This window comes from Cydia splendana, chromosome 10 (assembly GCF_910591565.1).
Source record: "Cydia splendana chromosome 10, ilCydSple1.2, whole genome shotgun sequence".
Taxonomy (NCBI): domain Eukaryota; kingdom Metazoa; phylum Arthropoda; class Insecta; order Lepidoptera; family Tortricidae; genus Cydia; species Cydia splendana.
Window position 1 is genome coordinate 2,089,277 of NC_085969.1, and position 15,833 is coordinate 2,105,109.

The 15,833-nt window shown below is 39.8% G+C and overlaps 1 protein-coding gene and 1 non-coding gene across 3 annotated transcripts; one reads left to right on the plus strand and one right to left on the minus strand.

Moving 5' to 3' along the window:
- Window positions 1–254: 254 nt before the first annotated feature.
- On the minus strand, window positions 255–15,071 carry LOC134794185 (lysosomal aspartic protease). Of its 2 annotated transcripts, none has more exons than XM_063765919.1 (11): window positions 14,946–15,071; window positions 14,756–14,837; window positions 11,259–11,382; window positions 7,936–8,059; window positions 6,298–6,416; window positions 5,321–5,430; window positions 4,985–5,071; window positions 4,286–4,442; window positions 3,081–3,187; window positions 2,121–2,220; window positions 255–1,308 (listed from the first exon to the last, which is right to left on the minus strand). In XM_063765919.1, exons 2-11 carry the CDS (start codon window positions 14,815–14,817, stop codon window positions 1,147–1,149), a joined length of 1,152 nt encoding a protein of 383 aa, XP_063621989.1. In that variant the 5' UTR covers window positions 14,818–14,837; window positions 14,946–15,071; the 3' UTR covers window positions 255–1,146. The 2 variants fall into 2 exon arrangements, with proteins under 2 accessions (XP_063621989.1, XP_063621991.1); XM_063765921.1 differs by having other exon boundaries at window positions 14,950–15,051.
- On the plus strand, window positions 7,415–7,488 carry Trnaa-ggc (transfer RNA alanine (anticodon GGC)). Its single transcript has one exon. It is a non-coding gene; the product is annotated as a tRNA-Ala (tRNA).
- Window positions 15,072–15,833: the final 762 nt, after the last annotated feature.

A 15,833-nucleotide genomic window follows, 5' to 3' on the forward strand; every position in this document is an offset into this window, starting at 1 on the left:
ACCCGCAGATATCGCACGCTGTAGATACCTCGTAGACATTACTAGTGTAAGCTTAGCTGTGAATGCGATGTGAGCGCCGTGGCCTGGCTCGAGTTTGGCCTGAGTCCGCTCGAGTTGGCCCGAGTCTGGCTCGAGTTGGCCTGAGTCTGGCTCGAGCATGCCTGACTCGGGCCAGCCACGGCCTCGGCGTAGCTAAATTCATGATCATGGTTTTGTGGTGTAGTTTATAATGATTTGAATAAATAAAAGATCGATTTAAAATAACCAAAAATATTTATTTCGTAGATAAAGTAAAAACACTTGAAACTGACCTAATGTATTGAATGAAAAATGAATGAATGAATGAATTGTCATGGTTCGTTTATATTTGGTTGGAGCAAGTCAGTCCGTAGTAATGAGCTACATATCAGAGATATTAAAAACAAACATAATATCTTAAAAACTAACCAGGAATGGCTCAAAAATTGTTTGGAACCAGCTGAGCATAAAAATTTTATCAGTGTACCTAACTACCTACTCTGACTTAATCAAACTAAGTTATTGTAGTTTAATATATAATTCTTAAGCTTTTAATTAAACACTGGTAGTAATTTCGCTAATGGCTATCACAACTGATCAATATTTTATGGTTAAATTTCAAAAAGGACATAGATAATAATGTATTAACCACAAGTATAACTCAATATGCATAATCGTACGTTAAACCGATTCACTAGAGGCCGAATAAATATCAACTTTGGTTATGTTTCTATTCTCAAATTGAACATATCTCAAAATCTCATTTGGTCACTGAGAAAAATCTACCGAGGCGAATATATCCTAATGTACGATTCCCACCGACCGGCTGGAGTCGGGCCGCGCCGGAGCGCATTTTCAATGTGCCTTTACTTTATGTATGGCAGACGCGATGGAATCCGTCCGGAGCCGGCCGACTTGCGGCCGTACAAATGTGAAATGCGCTCCGACTCCGCCAGTTCGGTGGGAATCGTACTTAACGTGAGTTATAATTGTGGTCTACATACATATTATGTGACAGTAAGGTAACAAAAGTGAGCATATTTGTCATAAAAATGTCATGTTATGATGCACTTTTTAAGATTTCCTACACATTTCGATCACCAATGTCAACTCAAAACACACCGTGGCTTAGACAGCGGGCGCGAACCCGATACGACGGTTGGCGACGTCGAACTCTGTGTAGTAGCGGCCGATAAACACGTCGCCGAGGATCCAGATGGGGCCGGCCGGTGGCGGCACGTCGAGGCCCATGAAGCCGGAGAGGCAGACGGTTTTGCCGAACTGGGATACCTGTACGAAAGAGTAAATATTGAGTACCGTAGGCGCTGTTGAGTTTAACTCATACGTTTAAAAAGTGATAGGTACTATTATAGTTCGTACTTTTTAGCATTAGAAAAAAGGTAACTTGACGTGTCTTTTTTATTAAAAAACGCTTTTGAAAAATAAGTCACGGCAAATATGTAGGTAACAATTATGAATCATATACGATTATTTACATTATTTTGCTTTCATAAGTAATAGTTACTGATTTTTAGAAAGCGTTTATCAATTAACACATTCAGCGCCAAGAATCCGATTGTCGGGTACACTGTTCGTAGCGACTACGCGCTCCATACGGCAAAGCCGTGGCTACGCGCTACGAGCGTAACCCGTAGCACTTAGTGGCAATGAATGTGTTAAAAGACACGTCAATCTTGACGCGTAGTCTTTTTCTAATGCAAAAAATACGAACTATACCTAATAAATACTAATAATTAATCAGTCAATTGTTTACAATCTCATTTTCCGTCCACACGTTGGTCCACACACATAAAAGAGTGTCACCAATCAAGTAAAATTTAAAACATGTGGTTTTGCACACCACAGGACAGATCAAGTTGCACATGGCGTGGTAATTTATCAGGATTTGTCTCCTAAAATATCGAGGCAAGGCCAAATTAATGAGTTGAAAATCATGATGTCCCGAAATATTCCGGACATCAAGTGACCAGTAATATAATATATTTTATTATACCACGTCGGTGGCAAACAAGCATACGACCCGCCTGATGGTAAGCATTCACATTAGCTTATAGACGCCTGCAACTCCATTATATACTTACTCGCAGCACATAATCCTGTCCGTCAAGCGGGAACTCGACGCCGTTGATGGTGAAGGTGACGCGCGGTAACTTGGGGATCAGCGAGCAGTCGAACACGTACCTTTCGAAAAAAGACCGGTAAATAAATATCTGATGGTAAGTTCATATGTATGGTAATTGAATACGGTTATGTTATTTAACGTAGTCTGAAGTGTCCCTGTCACTGCCTACGACGCTGTATTCGAATCCCAGTACGGGCGTTTTGTTTGTGTATTTATCTCAAACATTTATCCTTGAATTATTATGGCTGTTTATATTTATCGTGTATGTATGTACTAGTTATATGTATATCGTCGGTTAGTACGTGCAACACGTCGTCATCGTTTTGTGTAAAATATCGTTTTATGATGTATTTATTTCGATGTATGGTATAGCAATTTTAAACAGTCAAAACTTAGTAAAAATTTTCATGCGCATTAGTAAATATTATTTACTGTTTAAAATTGCTATACCATCCATCGAAATAAATGTAAATATGTGTCGTTTCCCAGCAAAAAGTCCAACTTAGCCGCTTGGCATAAAGACGCTTTGACAGGTTATTTGTATAAAGATATTTATGGTAATGATAAGCGACAAAGTTCCCTTTGACTAGACTTCTAAATTTTAACTAAGAAATAACCTATATAGAATATATATGTACATACTGCATGACGTGGGTTTCGTCATTATTAAACTGAAATGGTATTGGGCGGGACATGTTGCTAGGCAGAGTGATGGCAGGTGGACTAAAATGTTAACAGAATGGTGGCCGCATTCAGATGAAAGAAGCGCCTGGCGTCCGTTGGCTCGTTGGGTGGACGACATCCGGAAAATTGCGGGTCACTTCTGGATGAGATTAGATCAGGACCGGGACAAGTGGCGTACTAGAAGAGAGGCCTATGCTCAGCAGTGGGCGATAAAGGGATGATATGATCTACATACTGTCCAGATACGAGAGGAGTGGCGCCGAGCGCCTTGTTCAGGGTTTCGACCTCAGCTGTGGGGCCGCCGATGAGGGAGGTGCCAGTGTCGGCGATCGCTTCGCATCCCTGCAACAATTATAAGTATTGAACAAATATATTCTATAACTATAGACAGGTTATACTCATACATAAGAGGCACAAAAAACCGGGCAAAGTGCGAGTCGGACTCGCGCACGAAGGGTTCCGTACCATAATGAAAAAAAAAAACGGAAAAAAATGCAAAAAAAAACGGTCACCCATCCAAGTACTGACCACGCCCGACGTTGCTTAACTTTGGTCAAAAATCACGTTTGTTGTATGGGAGCCCCATTTAAATCTTTATTTTATTCTGTTTTTAGTATTTGTTGTTATAGCGGCAACAGAAATACATCATCTGTGAAAGTTTCAACTGTCTAGCTATCACGGTTCGTGAGATACAGCCTGGTGACAGACAGACAGACAGACAGACAGACGGACGGACGGACGGACGGACAGCGAAGTCTTAGTAATAGGGTCCCGTTTTACCCTTTGGGTATGGAACCCTAAAAAATACTTCCATATTTATTTCTATACCTATGAAGAAATCTGTTATTTTTGATTAATTTTCGGTTTCCATTCATCTTTGTCATACTCGTTGTTAAACATGAGCTAGTCTCTTTCGGTGACTTTTCGCTCATTTCTCGCTTGCCCAGGTGCGACTAAAGGCAACTTGTACAATTTGTCACAAGGTGAGCGCTTCAATTTAGAAACTCCTATAACATATCTTGAGTTATAATAAATCCAATGATTGACACCAATGATACCAATGTATTGAACAACTATTATGGGTGGTTTCTTCTTCTTTATCGACCCTTCATTCGTGAGGATCGTGACCACTTGGTTTTGTAGTTCCTGTGATTTTTCTCCATCGGTTTCGATCTTCCGTAGCTCTCACCGCTTGTTGGCTCTTGGCTTCATCGCCTCCAGCACCACATTTCGAATGCGTCTATCCTTTGTCTCTCTGGCGAGACAGAGATGATTATGGGTGGTATTGGGAAACAAAAGTTGAATTAACACGGCCTAGTCGACGGGCACGTAGGTCATGTCAATGGCGATGCCTCCCACATGGAACTGCCAATAGGCCGCCTTGTCGACGGGCACGTGGGTCATGTGCCGCGGCAGTGGTTCGTTTCTACGTGTACTCACATTCTCACAGAACTTGTGTCCGGCAATGGCGATGCCGCCCACGTGGAACTGCCAGTAGGCGGCCTTGTCGACGGGCACGTAGGTCATGTTGCCGCGGTAGTGGTTAGGGTCGGACCCGCCGAGGATCATCTCGCCGCCGACCTTGGCTGACGGATCTCTGTAGAGATAGATAGAATTAAGAATACTCTTCATTAGCACACCTCAGTAAAAGATGCAGCTTAAAGAAAAACAATTGTTTAAAGATAGAGGCAGACAACAGGCGGTCTTATCGCCATAGAGGTGCTCGCTTAGAGATGGACGACATTAATAAAATGACAACACATGAGGAAAGATGAAACTCTAATTGTCTTGAAAAAATATGTCCGATAATAAATATATACTTAGGTTACTGTTAAGCCTAGTTTTCAATATATAAAAAATAAAACAAAATAAAATTCATTTATTACAAGCTACAAGGCTCATAATTGGTTGTCAACAGTTGTATAATAAATATGTCATTCTTAAAATACTGTACAAAAAATATCAAAAATAATCATTAAAAATTCCTCTTAATTAATACTATACAATAAACATAAAAAAAAAAATGAAGTTATAGAATATATACCATTGTTAAAAAAAAGTACGACGATTGAGTAGTACCTAATTGAATTCACCAAATTACCATGGTACCGTACCATGTGAAGTAGCCATAGAACTTACCTGTTCAGATAGAAAGAGAAGACTGGAGCGACGAGCTTCTGAGCCACCATGTTGTCGAACACGGGCAGCACGTGGTCCACGGAGATACTGCAACATAAAGATACAGGATTAAAGTCGAGTGGCGTTTGCCACTTTGCCAGTACAAGGTGATAAATTTAAAAATGTAGCCTCAAATGGTTGATATTAGACCTTTTCACGACAGAATAAAGCTTACTATTATACTCACGTGCTGAACAACACGCCTTCAAACTTAGTGTCTCTGCGAACGTCTGAGACTTCACCGTTATATCCACTATACAATAGATCTTATGACGATGGATTAAGGTTGGTTCTTACGTGCTGAAAGCCATGCCGAGAATGCCGTCGAACTTAGCGGCGACGAACGCGAGGCCGGGCTCGGATAGAGCCTCCGCGAATGTCTGAGACTTCACCGTCACGCCACCAACCTACAAATATTACAAATAGTTTATATACAAGTCATACACCCTAATTGGCGACGATATAACTGTTAAGCCCAAATAAGGTGACGACCGGTCTGGCCTAGTGGGTAGTAAGAGTAACCCCTGCCTGTGAAGCCGATGGTCCCGGGTTCTAATCCCGGTAAGGGCATTCATTTGTGTGATGGACACAGATATTTGTTCCTGAGTCATGGTTGTTTTCTATGTATTTAAGCCCAAGGCAACATCATTAAATTTGGGCAATAGGGACCTGTGCTTACGATCGTTCGGTAAATTTTAGGGCTCCGTGTCTATTTGCCCGCTTTACCACCTGATTTAATTAATTTAAATGTTATGCATATAATCCGAGAGCCATGGAGCGCGCCATACTCGGCATCAAGCTTCAAGACCGAGAAACGAATGTCGAGATCCGACGCTGCACCCTGGTGTAAAAACCATTTCTATTAAGTTAAAAAATTAAATAACTAGGTAACTAATAAACTAAAATGGTGTTGAATGGTACATGTGTCCACAATGATGGCACATTGGTCAAAATGTAATAGATTGGTGCCGTTTGAACACGAAAGAAGCGCCTGGCGTCTTTTAGCACTACGGGTGGACGACATTCAGAAAGTTACGGGTCACTTCTGGATGAGATTAGCTCAGAACCAAAAATGTCTATCTCACCAGTGCGATAGTATGCGATAAAATGCTAAAATGTGACGTTTTCAACCAAAAGATACCACTTTGTTGGTTGTCGATAAGGTTGATCTCAAATAGAAGATATATGGGAATAGCGCCTTATTGACAACCGACAATAAGTACCCTTTTGGTTGAGAATGGCACCAATGGTGACGGGAAATGTAATATACTAACAGAGACGGTGTCGGTGGAAAGGAACCCTGAGAGTGAGCCCGAACCGTAGTGGATGGCGAACTCCTTTCCGTTGGCCACGTACGAAGATGACTTGGTGCTGTCATATTTGTTGTGGAGCACTGCAACAAATAACATAAATATCATACATTCTCCTGTGCACATATTAAGCAGTTAACTTCGTATGCCTTTGTCAAAAATTTGCTACTGAATTAATAACCTTGAAATTGTGAATTGCAGTATAAATTGTGTGGTACGTGGGCAAGGCATACAAAAGGTTAAGGGATATAAAGCATATTGTTTTGCTTGCTTTTCTTAAAAATTTCGCAAAAATGGATTACTCCATCCCTACTATTATTATAAATGCGGAAGTAACTCTGTCTGTCTGTTACCTCTTCACGCGTACCATCGTTCGAATTAGAAAAAAATTGGTTTAAAGATAGTTTAAGGGCCCAATAACTTTTGTAGTAGCATATTAAAGCATGATAATCAACTAACAAGCTTTTTAATTACCGAGTTGTAACCATAATTTATTTTTTACGACTAAGGCCCTGCACGTCATACTTCTCTACTTTACGACACAAGTTGTCCGTAATTTAAAAAATATGCATGTGCGTAATGTTATCTATCAGCTAAGAATGTAGTTTATAATTAACGTGTGTAGCTTATCTGTCGATATAGAGTTACACGCGCGGCGCATGTTCGTTTTATTGATTTTTATTGTGATCATTGTTTTCATGGGTCATTTCACACTAAATAGGCTTCTACTTAGGTTAGTTAGCTGGTGACTCTTACCACGCCGATTCTTAAAGTATTTCCCTTACGTGCCGGGTTTAGGTATGTCCTAATCTATAGCTTTTTAGGTGGTTCATATTTAGTACGATTTTCCGTTCCACAACCCTTTCAACTATAGTAGACGCAAACCAAACTGAGGACCGGAGTCGTAAAACTTCAATGTTAAATTCTAAACTATTCCTTTTTTATTGTGGGACGTACCACATTATAATATATAAATTGTATGTATAGATATATGTTGGTTAAGGTTGTAAACCTTAAAGTGCAGATATCGCTAGTGACGTTGTCACAGTTGCAATGGTTAAATTCGCGTAGAATGACGGATGGTCAGCTAGCGTAATTGCGGTAACGCATTGGACCGGCAATCCAAAGATGTGGGTTCGAGTCCCACGTTGACCAGGGTTGATCAAAGTTGATTTTTTCATTGTGATTGACATCTGTACATACAATTTATATATCGTAAAACTTCGTAGGTAGGGTGAGAGAGATATGACCCCGAACGTCAGTTTGCGTCGACTACAACAGAATAAATGATCTAACAAAATTATCCTATTATATATCCTATCCTTATACAGTTTATTATGTTTCAGAAACCAGAACCTTTTAATCGGGCATTCACTATCTATTTGATGCTGGCTGTTTTCAGCGTCACGCGTTGAGCAGCGGTGTGTCGAGCGAGTTTGGACTGTATTATTATACGGATAAGGTTTACTCATGGCTGACAATTCGCATAGGTTAGACGATCCGGTGTCGAATACCCCACCAAATATTTAGGTATGTGGATGAGTAAGCGAATTATGACTGTTACAGAAGTACAGTAGTTTTATACAAATAAGGGCTACTCACGGCAAGCTATGTTGGTGTAGTGGCATTTCTTAGAAGGCACCCAAAGGTTCGAGGATCCGGTGTCGAATACCACGCGGAATGTCTGCGGTGGGGTGCCAATAGAGATCGGGCCGTAGTATTGCGCCTACACAGACAAACAAATTGGTATGGTTAAAATTATAGATAGACCTAGATCTAATTACTTTGCAAGAAGGTTTACGTATGGTTAGTATTAGTAATCATCTGTGTCAACGCTGGAACATGAAAATTCTTCACTTGCCTAAATTTTGATTGATTCTACTTTGTTTATTAAAAATATACGTACGCACATTTTAATCAGACACATCTCTGCATCACTGGGATTCAGCGTTTTAGCTAGCAAAGTACAAAATAAATCGATCATAATTCGTTCAGTGTTAAAAAAATGAGTCATGCGGCCAAACCGAGAATTTCCAGTCAAGGTAGAATTTATGCAATTGCCAGAATCGTTGACACTTGGACGAAGGTCAAACAATTCGTTACCTCAGTTCAACGCCCAAACCCTCACGTATTGAAATAACTCAGACAAGTCAGAAGCAAGAGGTTATCGGCCAAGTCTGTATAGTTCGGTAATTTCTATATGTCCACGCGAATTCATATCTTGTTTCGTAGCTAATAAGATTCAAGAATAAGTGAATAACCAAACTATTTAAACTAGAGAGGGTTATCACTATCAGTCGTACGATATCGGTATAATGAGTTGTGTGTAAATAGCAACGTTTGTGTTGATTGCAAACATTATGCTGAAAAACATGTTATTTAATAATAACGCTGAAACAGTTGGGACCTGTTTTTAAAACCATACGTGTTGTAGGTATTACTACTGACCTACATCAATTAATATCAATTTATAATTTGTATTTAATTGTTCCTGATCAAAGTTAGAAGTCTTCTTCTTCCTCGCGTTATCCCGGAATTTCGCCACGGCTCAACGGCTCATCGGAGCCTGGGGTCCGCTTGACAACTAATCCCATGATTTGACGTAGGCACTAGTTTTTACGAAAGCGACAGCCATCTGACCTTCCAACCCAGAGGGGAAACTAGACCTTATTGGGATTAGTCCGGTTTCCTCACGATGTTTTCCTTCACCGAAAAGCGACTGGCAAATATCAAATGATATTTCATACATACATAAGTTCCGAAAAACTCATAAAGGCTTGGCCACACACAGAGCGCGACGCAGCGCCGCGTCCGCGCCGCGTGATGCCGACGCGAAGCCTGGTCAAACAGGGCGCGCGCCGATCGCGCCGGCCTCACGCTCTCAACACGCCCTCAAGGCGCGCGTGAACGCGGCGCGGCCGCGCGGGAACGCGGCGCACCGCTCGCTGCCTACGTCCGATCCTACTGACGTGACCTTGCGCGACGCGGCGGGCCGCCGCGTTCGCTCGGCGCAGCGCTGCGCACGCGCCGCGCGGACGCAATGGGCCGCGCGGCGCGGGGCGCGACAGAAGCGGGGCGTGATACCGGCGGGACGCAGTCTGTTTGACGTCGGTAACCTGTTAGCATGTGCCGCGGTCGCGCGGCGTGGACGCGGCGCTGCGTCGCGCTCTGTATGTGGCCAAGCCTTTAGTACGAGCCGGGGTTTGAACCCGCGACCTCCGGATTGACAGCCGCACGCACTTACCGCTAGGCCACTAGCGCTTCTGATCAAAGTTAGAAGTACAGTAGAGTCCGGTTAGTACGACTTCGCATATAACAACCAACCGCTTAATTATAGCGACGTAAGTATAGGCACTTGGTTGGTTTTAGTACAAGCTACTATGAAAGTACAACCGTTTATTACGACTCCGCTTATAACGACCAACCGCTTTTAACGACGGAAATTGACACAAAATCCGTCCATCAAGTCCGGTTACAACGACGAGCGACGTACCTAGTTTTACAAATAAATTGTTGGTAAGAAGCTTACTCCGTCCCGCGCACCCAACTCCCTCGCCCCTTTGCCTATACGCAGTAAGATGAAATAGTCATGTGACTTTACGTAATCTTGCAAACTATATAAAACCCAATTCCCAATATTCAATTGAGCTTAAACTTCACGTACATAATTATGTATGTAAGTTGGGTGACAATGCAATATTTTGGTACCTTCGAGCTGATCTGATGCTGGACACAGGAGGCGGCCATAAGAACTGTGTCATAAACAGACATCGTACATTTTCCAGCATTTTTGGTGCAGCAGAGTGGTGTTAACGGAATTGGTATAGATCTGAAATGGTAAATTAAGGTTAATATTAACGTAATTAACGCTAATTAATCATTAGGATTGAAATTATTTATACCAATTCCGTTAACACCACTCCGCTGCACCAAAAATGCTGGAAAATGTACGATCACTGGTCATAAAACAACGCATCCTAATTGAGTTTGGGTTGAAATTTTTGACAAAAAACTTATTTAATATTTGATTGTCGATGTACGATTGTCATCTTGATTAGATTCCTTTTTATTTTACGGGATTCGAGTAATTTGCGGATGATTGAGTACGCGTGTGTGTGGCTTCTTCTAATTAAGTCTAACTAAACACACAAGTCTCTGCATTTAAGACAAAGTGTTGTAAATAAATATTTTAATGGAAATGTTCTTTTTCTTTGATTGTTGCATAAGTATTAATAAATACAAAATGATGTAATTTTTTGATTAAAAAATATATGAAAATTGGCAGTTCGTTTAATACGACGTCCGGTTAGTACGACCTAATATCACCGGTCCCTTGGGCGTCGTTATAACCGGACTCTACTGTATATCATATATCTATGTTGAGATAGACTCGATTTTTAATTTCACTCATCATCGCTGCGCTATTTAAATTCCGCGCTCGAATAGGATCGAATTGCGTGCTCGAGTTTTGAAAACTGAAATTTATTTATTTATTTATCGTATGGCTTTGTTACATGTCACTGGATACAAAACTGAAATTAAATCTTGTAAACTATATAAGATTCTCTTTCTTGAAAACTTAACAGACTATATACCAAAATTAACAAAATAGCTTCTCATATTCATAATTTTATTATTTTGTTACTCAATAGGTCAAGCCTTGTAAAGAGTTTAAGGCTCTTAATAAAAATAGGTAAAGCCTCTTCAGTTATACAGTCCGTCAATAGGCAAATATTAATTGCCACTGTAAATAGAGTTCTAAACGGCTATCGAAGTCGGATCCCTTAAACCTTTTGGCTAAGTGTGACTCACTTATATCTTTTTTTTTCGTATGGCTTTTTGTGTTACTTTACTTCAGAGATTTAGAGTTTTTAAGTACTGTACCCCTTCTATGGTTAAGGTGGTAAAATCCTCCACTCACTTACATCAAGATAATTGGACAGGGGCTCGGGCGTGGGTCCGGCTGGGCGACGCAGGCGGAGCATGTTGAGCTCCGTGCCGACCGCCGCCAGCTGACCGCGAGCCGTCTCTACTTTGTGCAGTGGTACTCTAAAATACACAATTACTTATTAGGCGACTCCACTCAGAACAAGCCACCTCGCGAGGAAATTGCCGCGCGAAGCAGCTCGGTCCGTGTAGATGTGCCTCTGGCAAAGCAAACGGACTCCCGGCCGAGGCAAGTCAATTTGCAGGCGTGGCAATTCCCTCGCGAGGCGGCTCTTTCTATGTGGACCCTATTAGATATGGACTTACAGTGTATCACTTGATTATGTTTTTAAAATTGTGTTTTACAAGCAAATGACTTAATGAATATGTCGTAGTCAGATCGTATAATCCGCCGTATTACATTACGGCTAGCCGTTATCAAAAACAGAGGCGTTTTGAAATGCGGCGGTTCGACGATTAGCCGGATTGTCATTGCGATACGTTCTTCAATAAGGCGGCCAACGTTTAGCCGCATCGTACTACTATTTTAGATTGTAGAGTGACCAGTTCTTTCGGTCGCCTACGTAACCGGAGTTTGACAATGTTTGCAATTTAATTTATTTTTACCATGGTCCCACCGCACTACATGTGTTTCTTTTCCAAAACATTTCCTTCACAACTTAAATAGACGGAGCCCCGCAAGCGGGGCTCCTATTTCTGGGCGGTTTGCCCTTCGGGCATCTGAAGCTACCTAACGAACCCAACCTACTTACCTACCTACGCTTTTTTCCCCAAAGTGTAATGTTTTCACGGACGTCTCACTAAATCAATAGGTAGGTAGGTTAGGTTCGTTAGGTAGCTTCAGATGCCCGAAGGGCAAACCGCTCAGAAATAGGAGCCCCGCGAAGCGGGGCTCCGTCTAGTTAAGTTGCGAAGGAAATGTTTTTTGAAAAGAAACAGTCCGACGAACTCCAGATTTGATGGACACCCCAGCGTTTGTCAGGCAGCGCCACGGGTGTTAAAAATGGGAACTAAAAACTGTCAAAGCGGCGGCTAATGACTCGCTGTATTACATTACGGCTAGCCGTGTTGAAGAACGTATGGCGCCGAATACATTCCGGCGGATTCTCATTCAGCCGCATTCAATCCGGCTAATCGTTAAACCGCCGCATTTCAAAACGCCCCTGTTTTTGAAAACGGCTAGCCGTAATGTAATACGGCGGATTATACGATCCGACTGCGACAAATATACCTTCTTAATGGATAGTGGATAAATACTTCTCTAATGAAATACCTATTCATATGGCTAAATAAAAAATAAAACAAAAAACCGGGCAAGTGCGAGTCGGACTCGCGCACGAAGGGTTCCGTACCATAATGCAAAAAAAAAAAACAAAAAAAAAAGCAAAAAAAAAAACGGTCACCCATCCAAATACTGACCACTCCCGACGTTGCTTAACTTTGGTCAAAAATCACGTTTGTTGTATGGGAGCCCCATTTAAATCTTTATTTTATTCTGTTTTTAGTATTTGTTGTTATAGCGGCAACAGAAATACATCATCTGTGAAAATTTCAACTGTCTAGCTATCACGGTTCGTGAGATACAGCCTGGTGACAGACGGACGGACGGACGGACGGACGGACGGACGGACGGACAGCGAAGTCTTAGTAATAGGGTCCCGTTTTACCCTTTGGGTACGGAACCCTAAAAAAAGAAGAATACATACTATATCAGAACAGACTGGCATAGAACATTGAACATGCATTTATTAAATGGTTTCTCATATCTCTATGCTTACATAACTCGTTTATTATTAAACATTTGGAGATAACACATTATCTTGGTGCCAACAAATTGCATATTTAGCAGTTTATATAGGTAAATTACTTTAGTCTTTCAAATGTCATAGTATGGCATTGATACTTTAAATAGGTAAGTTTTTGGCAAACATTTCATTTTTGGTACAAGCTTTTGCTGACTGTACTTTGGTTTCCACAGGCAACTAATACTCATAGAGACAATTCTAACAATCGCAAACACAATTCGTTTGAGTTGTGTTATCACAGAGTTACTAAGTACAAGTTAAATAAAAGCTTGTAAAAACAGACATCTTGCTTGCAGCAATGTATAACTAAGATGCACATATAAATAAAATAATTGATGTCAAAATGAGTCATAGTATATTCTTCTATGTTTAAAATAAACTTCAATATATTGCTTATGCCTAACCCACACAAATATCAACAATAAGGCAATGATGATTCATACTAAACATAGTAAAATAAGAATGCTATTCTACTAGGTCATCAGAGCATTACATTATGGACTTTGATAAACATGATTCTACAAATTCTATCTCTATCCATCTATCTATGGCTATTCCTATAGAAATTTTAAAGAGTATGTTCAGCAATATCAGAAGGATATTTTATGGTTGTGTAATGCATGGCTTATTACAATTACTTATGAATTAGCCTTCTGGGCATGCTGCCAATAGACGGCGATTTGGTGCAAATTTTCATTTAATAGTTTATTTTTTAGCTTATTAGTTTTTAATTGTAGTTCGTATCTTTTATTTTAACTGTATTAAGGCTTTTTATTGTTTGTTGCATAAAAATATTATGCTGGCAATAAATAAAAATATAATACTTATCATTAAATTATTTCTTTCCTACAGGAAAACACATTATCAATGAATTAAGGAAATATGCTGTATCAATTATATAGCCACTAAAGGTTTTAATGAATGAAATATATAAGTAATCATTGTTTCATCAAAAAAATTAAAGAGTAAAAAGGCATTAAACATAATAAGTTAACTAACAATAACAACATCGCTTACTTAATGATTCATTAAAACTTAAAGGCATGAATGTCATTTCATGCAGTCTTTGTGTGAGTCATTTCCAATAAGAATTGTGAAAATTCTTACTGAAATATGAAATTCCTATTTGGAAATCAAAATATGATTTTTGTTGCTTTTAATTTAAGCACAAAGACTGCACCTTATAAGGCCCTTTTTAGTAGCTACATCAACAATATTTGTACTTTTGGTTACAAAAGATTAGGTTTATCTTGATAACAAACTTCTTATGACTCACAGCAGTTATATCAATTTTACAGTTTAATTTATGTGAGTTAAGCCGTAAAATTAATTTAAGGTAATAAAGTAATTCTTAAATCATTGCATTGTTTGCTTCATGAGAGTAAAGAAGTGTAAAATAATTTTATTGAACATGGAACATTAATAAAAGAATGTTAAGTAAGTTAAATAATAAATATGTATATCAATTTTAAATTGTAATCTAAACTTTTACATATTTGTAGTAGTAAATTAATTGATTACAACAAAACAAAAGTACACCTATATACCTACCTACAATTACATTATGGTCTTGCTTACAAACAACGTAAATGCAAAGGTTGCCAAAACCACGAATATTGCAAGTCATACATGTTTACATGTATGTTGTTAGGAAAGAAAGTATCACTTACCTAATGAAGTCCGCTGCGCAGGTTGCGGCGAAAGCCAGGAAAATTAAAGCTAATTTTCCCATTGTTGATGAATCACGGGGCACTACGAATAAGACAATTACTTTATTTAAAAATACGCAAATATTGTTTACCTACGCACTAATGCGTACCTGTTGTTTTATAATAGAAAGACAGAACAAAATTAGCTCACCGACAATTCAATGATTTTCTTCCTTCGCAAGTGTCCGCACGCGAGGAAAATAATTAGTTAATTAAATCAAATCGCCGGTACTCGGCGTATTTCTCGCTTTTTGTTCAATTGATTTGACATTGACAGCTGACAGCGACATTTCTCAGTGTTGCAAGCCTGCATAAAGGCCAGTCCAGATTAGATGGACACAATTTCATCTGTGATTAAATTGTCTGGTCAAATCAGGTTGTGTGAATACAAACGCCAATTTGACTCGTCGATTATCACCGATAAAAAATGGAGATGCGGGTGCAAGAATACCAATTTGTGACACTAGTGAACAAAGTGATACTGATATTACTCATTATGGCATTATGCTATAGAATTCTCCCGCACCCCTTAAGCGGATCGTATCAATCAATGAAAACGGTTCACCTAGAACGTAGTGATTAATGCTCTTTGGGTTCACCGAATGCGGGCCCTATCGACCAATAAAGCCTGAGCCTGGGATTACTAATATGTTGCATAAAATTTATTGTCATATTTTACTTTCGCTTGCTTGGCAGAATCATCATTTCGCAGAATTATATTTTGCATAAGTTTCATGGCATACTGTTGTTTCGCACAATTTTGTAAAGCTGAATAATACAATGGCATAATGTCAATTTGAACAATAATCCTATAATCGAATAATTGTTTTGCCAAAAATTGCGTCGCATAATATTTACTTGGCATACTGTCTTTTCGCACAATTTCCTTAGGCAGAATAATTCATTGGCATAGTGTTGATGAGAATAATATTTCCGTATCCTACTCCACCAATGAACACCTTCTCCAACAGTTCCTATTGAGTAGGGGTCGCAGTTCTAACCTAACCTAACCTACACTTCTGGCAGCAATTCCTTTAGT